We start from the raw sequence: 17611 nt of genomic DNA, 5'->3' as shown, positions 1-17611 counted from the left end.
CTCAATAGGTGTCGCTTATAACTCAGAAATAATAGCTGTTTAATTGGAGTTTTATCTGTGAAGGTAGGGTAGGATCTTAGATTGATATTCCAAATGACTCCTAGACTGAGAATGAAGCTCTAGAGGCAATCTAAGTTTCCTTCTCATCCCAGTTTTCAGATTTTGTGGATATCATGTAATTCTACAGAGTTCAAAAGAACAAACATCTTAGAATATAGTTTTGTCCGGCCGGGCGCAGTGGCTCATGCCTGTAATTCCAGCATTTTGGGATGCCAAGGCGGGCAGATCACCTGAGGTCAGGAGTTCAAGACCAGCCTCAACATGGAGAAATCCTGTCTCTACTAAAAATACACAATTAACCGGGCGTGGAGTAGCTTGTAATCCCAGCTGCTCGGGAGGCTGAGGCAGGAGAATTGCTTGAACCTGGGAGGCAGAGGTTGCGGTGAGCCAAGATCGTGCTATTGCACTCCAGCCTGGGCAACAAGAGCAAAACTCTGTCCCAAAAAAAAAATATATATATATATATATATATATATAGAGAGAGAGAGAGAGAGAGAGAGAGTTTTGTGCCATTTTAGTTAGTTGAATTATAAATTGACGTCATCTTACTGAGATGCATTTAAAATGTACATACATTTTGGCCTAGGAATCCTTCTTCAAGGAACTTATCTGAAGAAAAAAATAATTAGTCAAGTGCAGAAAATTCTCTGTCCTAGGATGCTGGAGAAAATATAGCTATCCATCAAAACGAACTTATTAAATAAAAAATATGAAGACTTTCAGTTTCTGAAACAGCATGTGCATACACAGACATACACACGTAGAGAAAGATTTCTGAAAGGAAATTTACTAAAATATAATGGTCAGGTTTGTTGTGATCTTTTTCTTTCTTCTTTATTCTTTTCTAGGCTTGACTTTGTTTAACAAAAGTACATATTATGATAATCAGAACAATTTGTTTTCTTTTTAAACAAAAACAAAAGAGGTATAACCTCCCACTTTCCCTCTAGAAGTTATTCAAAATGTACTGTTTTTCTGCCCCACTCTAGGTGACCCCTTGATGTTGGGTGTCTCTCACTATAAAAATCTCAAATCTTACAGCCCAAGAAAAATCTCAAGCCAAGGAAGACTGCAGCCTGCAGTGTTCGCAAAGGCAAAACTGACCACAGTCCAGTAGAGCTGAAGAGCATATACCAGACTTCAGGAACTCAACATTTTCTCCCCTCTGTCCAACCACAGGACAGACTGTGCACCCCAGGGAGATGCTGTGTGGCCACTGGCCTCACTGACTTGGATTATTCCTGCAGCACATGACCAGCCAGCTCATATGATCACTCCCTACTGCCCCCAAAGCAGAATTGACTGGGAGCTGGAAACCCACGCGAAAATGGACAATTATACTGAATATAACATACTCCCTGTGCTTACCCAACGCCTTCACCTCCCACGGGCATTGAGAGTCAAAAGTTGTTATGCAGGTGTTTGTGAAGGATGTGGCCAAGTCAGTTGTCTCCCCTACAGGATAACCCAAGATTAATGATATCTACCCATCCCCACTCCCTCGACCCCCAAGTTGCAATCAGCTTTGTCACTGACCCCCTTGGGCACTGCCATGTAGAGCACGTGGCCCCCATTCTGAAGCAGTGGGAAACCTGGAAGAGATGTACCCTTCGCAACCTGGTTGGATCTTAAAAACATGGATCTAACTGAAAAGAAAAAAAGACACACATTACACATATTGACATAAATTAAAACTGCATTCACCCTAAACGATACACATTCTACAAGAATGTGTGCCAAGAAAAGGATATATGTAAACACGCTAAATAGTTGCTTATGGGTATTGAAGGTAGGGGGAGGCTACAGTGGGATAAATGGGAATTTAAGAAATAATGAAAATAAGGCACACTAACTCCTCAGCTCTTAACCTTTTGCCTTCCTCAGACACATAAGAGGATCCATAGCTGTCCAGAAACTTACCTAGTTATTTGGTACTCTCTCATTTCTTTGGAATGGCTCCTTCCCCATTGTTTTCTCCTCTCTTTCTCTAAGACCCCCAAAACCAATTTATTTGTTCATTCACTTCATGCATATCCTCCTTTTTACTCTCTTAGTCACATCTCTCATTTCTCAGTCTCTGACCCCTTCAACCATGTCCTGATCCTTCTCCCACACCCAGCACCACCCTCCTGCAGAGGAAAGTGTACCCGGATGAAACCCGGATGGAATACTAAACTAACAGAACTCATCAGATGACCTTTGCTTTATCTGCCTGCTTTCTTTCCTCTTCCCTTCTGTTCTCTTCTTTTCCTTTCTTTTCTCTCCTCTTCTCTCTCTCCCTCCTACTTTCACTCTCTCTCTACCTCTTTTCCTCACTCTCTTTTTCTCCCTCCTTGAAGGCACTGTTACTAGCAATAGAGAGTTCTGGGGCTTGCCTGAAGCCATGGACAGTCACCACTCCAGGATTCCCCTTTTAGCGCCTCCTCCCCATCTTAATCTCAAAGTCCAGCAAGGATAGTGAGCAGTTAGAGCCCAACCTCCAACCTACTTCCATGGGGGTTTGCTTCCTGAGTGGGAGAGATGACTCTAGTCTGGAGACATTTGCTGAGACCCTTGTTCCTGGTCACCTCCGCTCCCAGGATCCTTGAGATGCGTCCTTTCCTGAGCCGTAAGTGGAAACCAGGGGGACATAGGTCAGTTGAGGATCAGCGAGAGGGGAAGACTTGAGCTCTGAAGGTTGCTGCCTGGGATTCTGGAATGTTAGACCTGGTTGAGGTCTTAGAGATGAGGCATGTTTTTAATACACAGGTTCTCACCCTGAGTCGATGCCCCATTTTCATAGCCAATATTTTGTAATGCTCCCTTTTATTTTGAAATGAAATTCATGGATAGTAAAACCCGACTATGCTTAATTTCAACATAATGACATGCTATCTCAGCTGCAATACTTTCAAAAACCAAAGGAAAGCAATTCAAAATAAAGTGTGACTTCAACTTACAGATGCCCAAGGATGATTTCTATTTTTTCTTTTTTGAGACAGGGTCTCCCTCTGTCACGTAGGTTGGAGTACAGTGGTGTGATCATGGTTCACTGCAGCCTTGACATCCCAGACTCAAATAATTCTCCCACCTCAGCCTCCTGAGTAGCTGGAACTATAGGCACATGCCACCATGCCTAGCTATTTTTCTTTTTTAACTTTTTGTAGACGTGGGGTTTTACTGTGTTGCCCAAGCTGGTCTTGAACTCCTGGGCTCAAACAATCCTCTCACTTCAGCCTTTCAAAGTGCTCGGATTGCAGGCCTGAGCCACTGCACCTGGCTAGGATGACTATTTTAAAAAACATAAAGCATCTGCATGAATTTTCATCATGCCTCTAGGAAGTGAGACCATTGTCTCAATTACCAACAAATGCTGTGATTTACCCAGAGTCATCCAAGCCAGGACTTGACCCCAGGCCCTCCCCATCCACTCGAACTCTCCTCTCTGCAGCAGGAACAGGAAATATGAGGAGATGTGGGGTAACCAGACATTGGTGGCTTTATGAGTGATGTCCTATGTGCCTGTGATTTTCACATGGATCTTGTTTCACGAAAGCCCCACTTCCTTCCCAGCAAATTCCCTCATGCAAACATGAGATTAAGCAGCTGCCTGTACATTTATGTGCCTGTGCTTCACAGGCCCTAAACACGTATGGGGACCATTTTCCATTCCCCATTGTGACCAACTTTGTCTTCATTTTCTCCTCATCTTTCCCTTTCGCCCTCCTTCCTTCCTCTCCTCTTTGCTTTCTTCCTCCTGAAAATTGCAATTTTTTGAAACTCGATACATGCATGATGCTTTCAATGCATTATGTCCTTTTATCTTCAACCAAACTTGTTAGTGAGTACTATTATCTCATTCCACAGATGAGGAGACAGGGGAATAAGGAATATCTAAGAAATGTGGTCAAAGGCAGAAAAATGTAAGTGACAACTTGGGATTCACAGCCAGGCCTATCTGACTCCAAACTCGGAGAGATTCTACCAGGCCCTGTCTATCCTCCCCCAGTCTTCCAGTCCTGTTTGGACTGCTCTTTTCCCTTGGTCATGAGTTTTTTGCCAGAACATCACTTAACTCCAACGTTTTCTCAGAAGCAGGTAAAATTATACCCAGTCTTATGCTCAGTGAGGAGGAAATTATGCTGAAAGTACCAGCTGCTGACCTAGCAAGAGAAATGCCCTAGGCTGCCCCCTCCCCTCTCCTACCCCAACCTCTGAGCATTGTGTAGCTGCACAGTGGAGCAGCAGATAACCTAGACAGGGCAGGTGAGTCCTAGTACCTAGAGATCTTGATCAACTCATTGGGGATGCTTTACCATAGGCCTAGCAAGGACACCACGAAGGAGCAGTCTTTGAAAACCACACCACCTAGACTGAATGCCATCCTCATTACCTGGCCTTACAAAAACCTTTGGGACTTTTATGTCTACTTTCTTACCTACTCTACCTAGGTCTACGCTTGCTTGTGCTTGTTCATCTAAACACACACTCACTGAACATACACTTCGGGAGCACCTGCCATATGCAAAATATACATTCAGGCAAAATATATGAGCATCTATTATGCACCAGTGCTGCAGACTTAGCCACAATAGGCAAGAAAAAGCCCCTGCCCTCTATTTCAGGAAGGAGATGGACATAAACGAGTAAGTAAATATGTAAATATAGATATGTGTGTGTATGTATGTATTTATGTATGTATCCAGTAGAGAAATATACCATGAATAAAACCAAATCTGGAAAGGGAATAGAAAAATATAATGGGGGAGGGGGGAAGGGAAGGGACTGTGGTAAGGAGATTACCATGTTTCAAGTGTTGTTATATATGCAAAAATAAATAAGTCACAATTCTTGCATAGTATCTACATAGTTACTATACAATATTCATATGCCTAAAATGTCCAGCCTTGTTTACGTTTTGATATGCACAATCACTTTGGGCTAACTGTATGCAAAGTTATGGAAGCAATTTGCTTTCAGTACAAAAGTGTGGAGAAATATCTCAGTGGGGCATTCTTTCCTACAATTAGCTAATGACTGTGAAATGTATAACATTTGCAGGTGGCTGAGGTATGTGCTCCCTGTAGCAATTTCCTAATATATGCCTGCTCTCCCATAAAGGAAGGGGGGCACAAAAAGTAATCCATTTCTAGCTGAGATGTTTCTCCATTCCTGCCAAGGCTATTTTAAGAAAACATTCAAAATTTGCCCTAAAGGGGGGCCTCCCATGTGCACCGCTCCAGGCAGCCTCGCCACAGTCAGAACTGATTTAACACATGCCAAGGGCCAGGAAGGGTGATCACAGAGAAAGACTACTCCCAAACATGCAGAAGGAAGACCCACTCACCTCAGAATCAGGAATCGAGCAGCGCTCTCGCTTGTGGACAGACACAACTGCCCCTGTTTGGCTTCAGCAAAAGGGCATATACTGGAAGGGTATGAAGGAATGGAGGCAAGGAGGGAGGGCGGCTGAAAGAATCAACAGGAGGCTGAGGAGGTGGACAGGACCCCACACACAAAGAAGCCAAGGAAGACCAGGCAGGAGTAGAGTAAATTCTGGTAGGAAGCTCCTCTTAGCAGCTTTGCTGGGGGGATGCAGGCACCTGGCATTCATTACTGTCATCCTTTCACCCAGAGCACGCACGGGACAGAGGGGACCTCCACAGAGAGGGCTGCGAGAGATCGCGTCCTGAGCTGGATGATACCCAACAGCAATGGCGAGGGTCCTCGGCAGTGTCCTGCAGACTGCAGTCCCATGAGCGAAGGAAAAAGGACCACTCTGGAGTCTCCAAGCTGGCAGCTCCAGGACAGGGAAGCAGAGGAGAAAAAGTTTCTCTGCCGGCCAGACACTGTCACTCAGGCATCCAAACACCAACACAGCTTCAGCAGGCCTCCATGGGAGGCAGTGTCTCAAACCTTCGACGTTAGTGAGGGACTTCAAAACTGCCAAGGCCTCAAATTCCATCTGTCACTGACTCCACTCTAAGGTAGATGGAGGATGAAATCTTCCTTTCCTAACTCATTGGCTATCCTAAGTACTAAATGAGATTCCAAATGTGACAAGATTTTTTTCAAGTTACCTAAGATGCTATACAGAAATGAGATAGAATTGGCATTTGGGGCCAGGCTCAGTGGTTCATGCCTGTAATCACAACACTTCCGGAGGCCAAGGCAGACAGATGACTTGAGCTCAGGAGCTCGAGACCAGCCTGGGCAACCTGGAGAAACCCGGTCTCTACTAAAAATACAAAACATTAGCCGGGTGTGGTGGCATGCACTGTGGTCCCAGCTACTAGGGAGGCTGAGATAGGAGGACTGCTTGAGCCTAGGAGGTACAGGTTGCAATGAGCAGAGATTCCACCACTGCACTCCATGTAAGACCCCAAGTCTATTAAAAGTAGAAAAAGGAAAATAGCTGGGCATGGTGGCAAGTGCTTATGGTTCCGGCTACTCAAGAGGCTGAGGTGGGAGAATTGTTTGAGCCTGGGATGTCGAGGCTACAGTAAGCCATGATCATACCACTGTACTCCAGCCTGTTTGACAGAGGGAGACCTTGTCTCAAAAAAGGGAAAAAAAAGAAATCATCCCTGGGCGTCTGTAAATTAAAGCCATACTTTATTTTGAATGCTTTCTCTTTATTTTTAAAATTATCGCAGCTGAGATAGCATGTCGTTATTTTAACACATTATATGAGCATTGGGCAACAGAGCCAGACTCTGTCTCAATAATAATAATAATAATTAGCATTTTAATAAATCACACTGTGTCCACTGCATATTTTCAAATATTTTACAATCTTTTTTTCATTTTAAAAGGTGAGGAAGCCCTTAATAAATACTCCCTCTGGGCTGAAAACTGGTTGTGAATACTGAAAAACTCTTTATCATTACAAAGAGAATTTTCCCAAGAATTTCCAAATGCCAAAAAAAATTGATTTTTCTCACTTACTTTGCCCAACAGTTTTTGTCATTTGACATCATGATTTTGGGGAAAGAAAACAAAGTTACGGTGACCTGTAAGCTATAGAATTCTGTGAGAGTTAGGCAGCTGGGAAATGAAAGCTTCCTAGTTACCCACTTGGCATTTGTTATGCAAAAGCGATGCTGTTCTCCAAATTGAATTCCATCTTTCAATGTCTTGAGTTGCTCATGTGAATTGAAGTGAAAATTGGTGAATTGGATGAAAATCATTAGCTGTCATCTGTTTAGCCTAAAAAGACACTATCCGATTAGTTAATACAATAAGACAAAACAAAACAAATACCTATTCACAAATAGACCTTGGATGTAGTTTTATTAATCCTAATCTCATTCATTCCTTCCCCTCTACCTCCATCTCTCTCTCTCTCGCACATGCACACACACACATACAGGTATGCATATGCATGTACACACATACACAATCTCCAGGAGCCCCCAAAAAGCTTTATGAACCCTCAACTCTTACATCATCCTCAAAACCCGGGCTATTTTGAATAAAGAATGCATGCAATTATCTAGATAATTAGATTTTAATTTTTTTCTGGCAAATAATAAAAACCAAGGCAGTTTTATTTCTTTCTGTCCATCAAATATCAACATTATTACTATTATTTCTGAGTTTTAGTTATTTATTAAGAGGGGTGATATGACAGTCAATAGATTTGGAGGTATTATCCAGATTTATTTCACTTACTGACTCCTATTATATTATATTTCTCCTACTTGCTCGTTACTATCTGTCTCTATTTCTTCCTTCCTCTTTCTTCTTCCTTTCTCCCTTCTTCTCTTTCTTCCTCCTCTTTCTTCCTTGCAGAATTTCATGTATTTCATTTGAAGCCCTCACTCCACCATCATATTCTTATCACTTCTGTGAATAAATGAATAAATAAACCTGCCTTGACTGTTTAAAATACAAGCTTTTCCTTATCAAGTCTTTCTCTCCAACTCCCTTCCCCCTCTAGCCTACTTTCGTAAATCCTATAACCTTGGAGTCAAGAGAGCCTACAACCTCCTCAATGGGCAACTCCAATTTTGCAGACAAAAAAAATGAGACTGAAGAAATGAAAGGATTTTTGAATTCTTAGAAACACTCAGAATTTTTGTTCCATCTCAGAAGCATAACTAATGCAGAGAGACACAATGAAAAGCTTTGTAAAAGGTGAAATTCTCAGAAAACTGAAGCTATCAAATTTTTTGGTCCTTTCTATGCATGGAAAATCAAAAGTCACTTGCTTTTAAAGTAAGAGCAAATTAATGACATTAGTGATTACTTAGAGCAGAAAAGTGAATGGGGTCTCTTTGAAAGAAGGTATATTCAGAGCTGTTACTTTCCATCTTCATTTAAAAACACAATTGTTCATTATGTTTCTCAGGACTGTGACTTCATAGCCACACAAAACACTAACATTTCTTTCTTGCATTCAAACCTTCATGCTGAGAAAGAGACATAATTTCCTCAGCTCTCTCCACCTGTAAAATTATCTTAATGTTGACCTTTAGTCTTCAAAATTAGGAGCATCTTTCCTAGGAGTACTTATAAGTTCTCTAGAAACCTCTTCCAGCTCTAACGTTCTGATTCCATTATTCCATCCCACTGCTGCAGAGGGCCCAAAATCTGTGCTGCCAGGGAAGGGTGGAAATGGCTGAAGAATGAGCAAAACAGACCACTGCGCTAGAAGCCAGAGGAGTTTTGTTCTCGTTCTTCACCTAACTAGCTTGATAGCCTTAAACAGATTAATTTACCACTTTACGCTGGTTTCCTTATCTATAAAGTATACATTTTGACACACACACACACACACTCACACACACTAATGTAAGGTCCCTCCTAGCTCCAAATATTTAATGAATCTGGTTCAGCTTATCCCTGTTTTGTCACAGTCTTGTGTTGGCAGCCGTTTTTTGTTTTTTTGTTTTTTTGTTTTTTTTTTTTTTTGGAGTGGGGGAGGTTTTGTCTTCCGGGTCTATTTGCCTGTGTTTATTAGTCTAGTGTATTGTCTAACACCTGCCTCTCCTCATTCCCTACAAGAATAGTCAACAGTCATTAATTCCATGTGTACTGACAGCTAACCAGGTACCAGGCACTGACTAAACACTAGAATTCAGGCACTAGGCAGCTTGAAGCCTAAAAGCACCTCTATTAATAGAGGATGGACTCCAACAACACATTACACTGGCAGAAGTTTTACCTACTGATGAGAGAATCAGCATGTTGAGGGTAACACGGACAGTTTGCCTAAACTGAGCTTCCCAAGCTTGCGAGGGACTGCAGTAGATTGTTTTTCCAGACTAGATTTGAGAAGAACTATCTTTTTTTTCCTCCAGAAAACTCATTATTGAGATACTCAGTTTTTAAATCCAAACTAAAAGCTGATTTACATGACTTTTTAACTAAGAAATAAACAAAATTGTCTAAGCAGTTTTATTTGGATAACTATAGGTAACTTTCACCAACAGACCTATGTCATGCTTAGTTGAGGATTCTAACTCACTTCACTTTCGGTAGGTGCTTCCTGGACATCAGTAACCAAGCTCAGTCTTCATACAAGGCCCAGAATGCCTCCATGTGACTTCATACCTGAAAGATACCAGGTAAGATTCAGGGCTTTAAGAACACTCAAAGAGGTAGTTTCTCTGGGGAGGTCTCAGTTGATTGTTTCCTTAAGAATGACACAAAGGCCGGGCGCGGTGGCTCAAGCCTGTAATCCCAGCACTTTGGGAGGCCGAGACGGGCGGATCACGAGGTCAGGAGATCGAGACCATCCTGGCTAACACAGTGAAACCCCGTCTCTACTAAAAATACAAAAAAAAAAAAAACTTAGCCGGGCGAGGTGGCAGGCGCCTGTAGTCCCAGCTACTCGGGAGGCTGAGGCAGGAGAATGGCGTGAACCCGGGAGGCGGAGCTTGCAGTGAGCTGAGATCTGGCCACTGCACTCCAGCCTGGGTGACAGAGCGAGACTCCGTCTCAAAAAAAAAAAAAAAAAAAAAAAAGAATGACACAAAAATAGCCCTGCTTGCCACTAATCTATCTCATTCCAGATATTGTACCTCTAAGTCATTGGAAGCATCTGAAACCCTCTTACTCCCTTAATGCTAGTATATAAATTGGTGTCCATGTGTGAGAGATAGAGACAGAGACAGAGGCAAAGACAGTACATGCAACACACTATAGATTATAATTAATATATGTATTGCAGGGAGATACACACACATAACAAATGTGATGGCACACATTGGCTTTAAAGTAAATGTTGCTCCTGTTTTAACTGACTCATGTGGCCATCTGACCTTCCTGAGCCCTCCAGCCAAAATTATAGTTATATTTTTATTCTCAGGCTAATAAAGATTGAGCTGGCATTTTCTCTCTCACTTTCTCTCTCTTTCTGTCTGTTTCTTTCCTTCTTTCTTTCGTTCTCTCTCTCTCTCTCATGCATGCACATGTGCATGCACACACACACAGCAACTCCTTTATTCTACATGATACTTACAGGTTAGAAATTGTAGAATCAATAGGTACTCATGAGGGATCCACAAAGAAGAGAAATACAGGAGAGATATTTTATAATTAAAGATACAAACATGACTAGCACATCATTGCATTTTTATTTTTTTAAAACACTACCACAACAAAAATGACTTATTAGTTCAGACTAATTGCTTATTAGCTCAGATATTTACTTCCAAAGTCTATTTTTTTCATAGTTAAAATCAACTCAAAGCCAAGGCTTTTCATTGATAGGTAGAAATTCCAGCCCTTTTCTAGAAAGAGATTGAAAGCCTACAAATAATAATTCACTTCCTTAAAAGAAAAGGCTTTAATTTCTTACAAGGATGGTATTGGGTAAGTACACCCACTTTTGAGCCTCTACAGGCTAGCAGCCCTCTGCTCTATCCACTAGAGAGACTGGGCACTATTACTCATAGATTGACTGCCATTGACCTTCTAAGAAGTGTGTGGGTTTAAATTTTGTTTATCTACAGTCCCTTGGCTACAACCGTGTCCTGGAAATCCACAAGGATCACCTTTCTCCTGTGGTGACGGCGTATTTCCAGAAACCCCTGCTGCTCCATCAGGGGCACATGGAGTGGCTCTTTGATGCTGAGGGAAACAGATACCTGGATTTCTTTTCCGGGATTGTTACTGTCAGTGTTGGCCACTGCCACCCGTGAGTATCCTTAAAATCTGGGGATTTTTGTTGCAAAAGAATGCATGGAAAACAATTATGCTAGTGATTCCGAACTCTTGGTTTGCTTATCTTGGTTAAAAAATATCTATGACAGATTGTGGCTGACATACTCCCTGCTATTTCCTGAGTACAAAATCTTGACACTCTACTTTTCCTTTTCTTGACAATGCAAGATTTTGTTATTCTCATGTCACATGTAGTGTGGCATGTACCACATGACTGGAGTCTTGCTGTGTATTTCTCATTAGCAACAGCTTTCCAAAGACAGGGGTTCATTCAGGGAAAGGAAGGGAAGGGAAAGGCAGGCGGCTCTCAGAGAAACACATGACAGGCTTGTCAGGCAAGGGATGATGAGAGATGAGAAATAGCTTCTAGCCTGGGGAATCTTTCTCATGGCCTCTGAGAGATGGAAGAGGAAGAGAAGAATGATAAGAGACATATGCAATTCTAGCTGGAAATTTACCTGGAAATGTATGGATCAATTAATCTAGAGATTATCTGCAGTGATGACGGTACGCTCGCCCACACAGATACCCTTGGAGAATTCTTGGTTTCCATGCAGTGCTTTCATTTCATGTCTGTTCTCTTTTTCCTTTAATAATCTGACCAATGCAACCTCACACTAAGTTAGGGGAAAGCAATAAAGCAGCAAGCCTAAAACAAACTGAATAGGTGTGGGACCTTCCGTCAAAGCAGGAGGCCAAGAGTCCCCCCTCACACAGCTGTCAGGAGGTAAAAAGTGAGTGTGTCTCAGGGTTCCAGCCCTCATCTTTTCCTCCCCTTCACTTCTCCTACCCTCTTTCATGATCAGGAGGCCCTAGTCCCGTGCAAAGTCACGAGAAGTATCCAAAATAAATGTCAGATGCAATTTCAAACATAGGACAAACATACACGAAAGAAGTAGAGAAAATGGAATAGAAAATGAGTTCAAACATTCTCATTGAATCTTCCTAATAACATTGACAGTCTTCCCTGGAAATGGGAAGCCATCTATTTTACCCCTCCTGTGACTTTCATTTATTTTACTAGACAATGTTTTTGTCAACTGTCTCTTCTTTTCAAGAATTTACTGATACTCCACAATTTTCTAAAGTGAGTTTCATGGAACATTGATCACAGGAGTTTTCGTGGAAAAGGGTCCCATGAGAAAATAAGTTTGGGAAACACTTTAAACTATTTCTCCTTTCTGAAGAGAAACAGTGTACACTAGTCTATTATAGGTACTAAATGTTCTATAGTAAAGACATCTGTATAATCTGATATTTCTCAAAATATTTACCCACTGGATTGATTTTTTCTGATGTGAAAGATATTAATAACAAATAAAATTGGTATGTAACAAACTTTAGCAATTAATGTCCTTTACAGCAAGTTCAGACATCTTGGCTTGTGTTTTCAAAGCTAAGTCAGGTTCCACAAATCTATCATCCTTAGTCCCTATTATCTCTCAGTATGAAACTTCTAATCCTGTAAGGTTGGCCCAATCCTTCAAAGAATGTGGCTTTATAGTTACAAAATGTTCATCCACACTAACCACTGTTCAGACTCAGATATTAGAATCTCCCTGCAGAAAAACTATTAATCTTAGTCGGACGTGGTAGCATGCACCTGTAGTCCCAGCTACTTGGGAGGTTGAGACAGGAGGATCTCTTGAGCCCAGGAATTGGAGATTGCAGTGCACTATGATTGTGCCTGTGAATAGCCGCCACACTCCAGCCTAGGCAACATAGTGAGAACCCATCCCTTAAGAAAGAAAGAAGGAGGGGAAGAAGGGAGAAAGAGAGGAAGGAAGGGAGGGAGGGAGGGAAGAACTATTGATCTTGCATATGTGTGCTTGATGAATCTATTCTTCTTTAGAAAAACAAAATGGAAAGGACTCAGGCTTACAACTAGTCATCTTTTTTTCCAAACTCTTCAAAGGATGGCTAATAAGAAAGCATAGTTAGAAGAAATTCTAAACCCAAACTTCCTCCTAAACTAGGTATTTCTTTTCTAAAATCCCTGTAATCATTGAGTCTTCTTTTGAACCCTGCTCTTGGAGAGGAATTCATTACCTTTTGAGGCAACACGTCCCATTTCTGGACACCCGTAGTGGTTAAAGGAGTTTATTCTCACATGTAAATAAAATCTGCCTCTTGAAACTCTTTGAGAAAAAAACAGTACGTTCGGGTCCAATGGCCAGTGTGTGTGCAGGAGGGGTGTGACACGCAGTGCAGGTAACTGCTCTACTGCTTATCCAGGAAGGTGAACGCAGTGGCACAAAAGCAACTCGGCCGCCTGTGGCATACAAGCACTGTCTTCTTCCACCCTCCAATGCACGAATATGCAGAGAAGCTTGCCGCACTTCTTCCTGAGCCTCTTAAGGTACAATGCTCTTCCTACAGGAGCTGAATTTCATGGGGAGAAAAAAAGGTACGATGCTCCCAGCTCAAAGGGACAGGAGTCTTATGATTCCAGGGGAGCTGCCCTAGGAAGCAGGAACATGGGCAGGAAATCTAGTCTATGCATTGAACATCTGTAGTGGTGATCTGATGGCTACATCTGAAAGCAATCAGACAGAAGGGAATTTATGAATTGCTGGTGAAACAAGCCAGTGTTCCCTTGTGTAACCTTTGAGCCTCTGTCTCTCTTTGGTTGCTCTCCTCGCCATATCTTTGCAGAAATCATTTCCCAGGAGCCATAGGCCTACTGATGTTCTCATCTATGTCCTCAAGAGGTTTTTATCTCATTGCTACTTAGCCTTTCTGCAAAGTTATTTGCATTTCTTTTACAAAAAGTGAAACCATTTTTAATAAATGCTATATGGTTCATTTGGTCCAAAATACACTTAGATATTTTTTTCTACATGAGCTGTTTTTCTGCATCTGAAATGACTGATATTTTAAACTGAACTGAGATGTTAAAATGTTGACCAAGATTTGCATTTAGGCATTAAATGAGTTCATATATATGAAGAACCTAGAACAGCGCTTAGTCTCGAGTGTTAGCTATTATTATTTTACCATGTTGTCTACATTACCTAGAACAGATGAAGAAACTTGGAAGAACTGCAACCTCAGTTCAGCCCCAGATGTTCACGGAAGAGCAGAAGCAGAGAGTCAGCAGAGTCACGAACACATGTCTTCCAGTCCCTGAGTCTGGAGGGCACAGTTCGCTTTCATTCTCCCCGTTCTTTCATCCAGGCTGAGCTGCATTTTTTGTTTACTTGTTTTTTCTCTTTTTTTTTTGAGACAGAATCTCACTCTGTCACCCAGGCTGGAGTGCAATAGTGCAATCTCGGCTCACTGCAACCTCTGCCTCCCGGGTTCAAGCGATTCTCCTGCCTCAGCCTCCCAAGTAGCTGGGATTACAGGTGCCCGCCACCACACCTGGCTAATTTTTGTATTTTTACTAGAGATGGGGTTTCACCATGCTGGCCAGGCTGGTCTCAAACTCCTGACCTCAAGTGATCTGCCCGCCTCAACCTCCCAGAATGCTGGGATTATAGGCCTGAGCCACCACACCCGGCTTGTTTACTTGTTTTTTCAACATTCACACACACAGCACAGTCAGGCTGGGACAACCCCTGGAGTTGCAGGGTCAGAGGTCCTGTCTTGTTCCAAGCCTTTAGAATCAGGTGAGTGGGTTAGGGTCAGGAGCCAAGAAATCCAATCTTTGAATCTATCAGCTACTCACTGCTGTGTGCCCCTCAGCAAGTCTCCTCTCTTGGCATTTTGCAGACCATCAAATAAAGCCAATGAAAGCCCGGAATGTTCCACAGCGGAGACAATCTCTTAGCCATTTTTGTACGTCTAGCACTTAGCGGCTACTGGAGGAAGGGCTATGAAATCCATACGTGGTTAAATGATGGAACTGCTGAGTAATCCGAGCTGATATGAAGGGAACTCTCCTTAATACTCAGGGGCTGGACACATGCCCTTCAGCAATTTTAAATGAATGGGTAATAAGGAAATAAATTATGAGGCCACATGTCTTCCTTTCCTCTCTAGGTCATTTTCTTGGTGAACAGTGGCTCAGAAGCCAATGAGCTGGCCATGCTGATGGCCAGGGCGCACTCAAACAACATAGACATCATTTCTTTCAGGTAATCACCACGTGGAATATTCAACCTTAGGAACACTGACTTACCCCCATTCTTAATGTGTATCTTTACATTAGCATGGAGTGGGAGACAGGTTTTCTCGGGAATATTGTTCTAATTGTTAAGTTTTAAGGAAGGATTGGTCAATTGAATTTTATAACAGGATAACTGCATTCAAGTTAGCCTTATACAAGAGAGGGGGCCCCAACTGGTCACAAACAGCTTGAAGTCCTCCTTATGTCATAGATCCTCCTACGGAATTAAAGAGAAACCCACATGACGGTTTTTTAACTTTGAAGGTGTGGCAGGGACCACACCGTATATCAAGCAGTAAAGGACTGTTCCCCACCTTAGAAGATCAAGGCTCTACCAAAAAATACTGGCCCGTTTTAATTTCTGCTTATGATAAGGAGCTGTCCGCTTATTTCATAGGGCTAGCTGCACCCGTTTTTCACCCTTTATTCTCCCTAAGTTCAGAGGATGCACATATAACCCTGTATACTTCTGCTTCTTCCAGTGACTTTTGAGCACTGATAACAGATTAATTAATAAACCCTTAATGGCTATATTAGAACTAAAGATAATAGAAAACTAAGCATTTTGCTCACAGTTACCTTCCTTGGGTAATCGTACACAGCACATTTAAACAGACTCCTGAAAGTTAATGTAAAAGATAGGAATGACTTACGGTAAAAGTTGATGGAATGAAGAAACAGTGGCATTTTTAACCTGTCTGGTCATAATTTCTGTGTGAATTCAAAAGAAGATTTTATTTAATCCTTATGATAGCACATTCAATACTGCACATTCCATATCAAATGAGCATGCAGTTATTACAGGAATCAGGAATATGGCAATAAAGAATTGTGATTAATGTATTACCTAAATAACATTCCAGAATGTGTATGTCCAGGTAAGTATTAAGTAGTCACAGTGCTACCAGGGTTCAACACACATTGTGTCTCCTTTTTCAAGATATATTAGGTCAGTGCAAAAGTGATTGAGATTTCTGCCATTAGAAGTAATGGCAAAAACCACAATTACTTTTGCACTGACCTAATACAACCATTCTTTTGAATAGTCTTAATAGTCCAAAATCCTTGTTTAAGGGTGATTTTGGTATGGAAAATTGTTAAAACTCATTTGAAGCTGACACTGATGATCAGGAGCATTTATACTAAACATAACTGTTTCAGGTTCAAAAGAAACAAAACCTATGTTTCTTAGATGGAGAATAAGGTAATTTATAAGGTGTGTAAGTCCCTAAAGATATTGAACAACAAGTATATCACAGGAAAAAATATTTGGCTTCCCAAGGCAGCTACTTCGAAGACTGGTATTCATTGAACATATAATTTCTGGTATGTTGCTAAAAGATGAGTCTCATTATGATGGAGTAATAGAGTAGGGCAGGTCCTAAGATTGGAGGTCTTGGACAAATGTTCGCCAAAACTCCTTTCACAGTTTCAAATCTATGTTTTCTTTTTTTTTTTTTTTTTTTTTTTTTTTTGAGACAGAGTCTCGCTCCGTCACCCAGGTGGAGTGCAGTGGCCGACTCAGCTCACTGCAAGCTCCGCCTCCCGGGTTCACGCCATTCTCCTGCCAAAGTAGCTGGGACTACAGGCGCCTGCCACCTCGCCCGGCTAAGTTTTTGTATTTTTAGTAGAGACACTGTGTTAGCCAGGATGGTCTCGATCTCCTGACCTCGTGATCCGCCCGTCTCGGCCTCCCAAAGTGCTGGGATTACAGGCTTGAGCCACCGCGCCCGGCCTCAAATCTATGTTTTCTAACAACAGTTAGAAAACACTATTAAGTACATTCACCTGACGTAGGCTTAGATGTGTTCTTAGAAATCAGAGGTGGATGTGAATGATGTTCTATTTCATCTTCATGGCCTTCCTGGATTTTCTCTTTTGTCCTACTCAGTGGACCAGGAACTTGACTCAATCCTCCTGTTGTTTCTTCTCTGCAGAGGAGCCTACCATGGAGGCAGTCCTTACACACTTGGCTTGACAAATGTAGGGACCTACAAGATGGAACTCCCTGGTGGGACAGGTTGCCAACCAGTGAGTTTGGAGATTTTTCTCTTGTTTCTTTAAAGACTGCTGGGTATGTGAAGTAGTTGATCAGGTTTTCCTGGTATAAGGATTAGAAACTAATATAAAGCCTGTCATTAATCAGGGGCTCAATTTGACCTAATTGAATTGGAGACCACTTGAGGACACCATTAGAAAGGCCTTCCGAGTCTGAGTAATAATTAATGACAGGGTTTTAAAATTTATTTTGCTTTTAAATAAAATCAAGTAAACTGCAAAGCTCTGAGA

General features: G+C 41.8%; 1 protein-coding gene across 3 annotated transcripts in view; it reads left to right on the top strand.

Annotated features, from left to right (window-relative positions):
• Window positions 1-2258: 2258 nt before the first annotated feature.
• The window catches only part of AGXT2 (alanine--glyoxylate aminotransferase 2), a 45466-nt gene continuing 30113 nt past the window's right edge, over window positions 2259-17611 (top strand). Inside the window, exons 1-7 of one of the 3 annotated variants that reach the window (XM_050793842.1) lie at window positions 3268-3962; window positions 4491-4685; window positions 9526-9611; window positions 11001-11185; window positions 13447-13570; window positions 15196-15290; window positions 17260-17353. In XM_050793842.1, the coding sequence (XP_050649799.1) occupies window positions 9576-9611; window positions 11001-11185; window positions 13447-13570; window positions 15196-15290; window positions 17260-17353 (534 nt within the window). In that variant the 5' untranslated portion in view covers window positions 3268-3962; window positions 4491-4685; window positions 9526-9575. Of the gene's footprint in view, window positions 2669-3267; window positions 4686-9525; window positions 9612-11000; window positions 11186-13446; window positions 13571-15195; window positions 15291-17259; window positions 17354-17611 lie in introns of those variants that run through there. The other 2 variants (XM_050793840.1, XM_050793841.1) reach the window with 2 other exon arrangements.

Source organism: Macaca thibetana, chromosome 6 (assembly GCF_024542745.1).
Source record: "Macaca thibetana thibetana isolate TM-01 chromosome 6, ASM2454274v1, whole genome shotgun sequence".
NCBI lineage: Eukaryota > Metazoa > Chordata > Mammalia > Primates > Cercopithecidae > Macaca > Macaca thibetana.
Note: the sequence above shows the minus strand (reverse complement) of the source record. Positions and strands in the feature narration are given on the sequence as shown.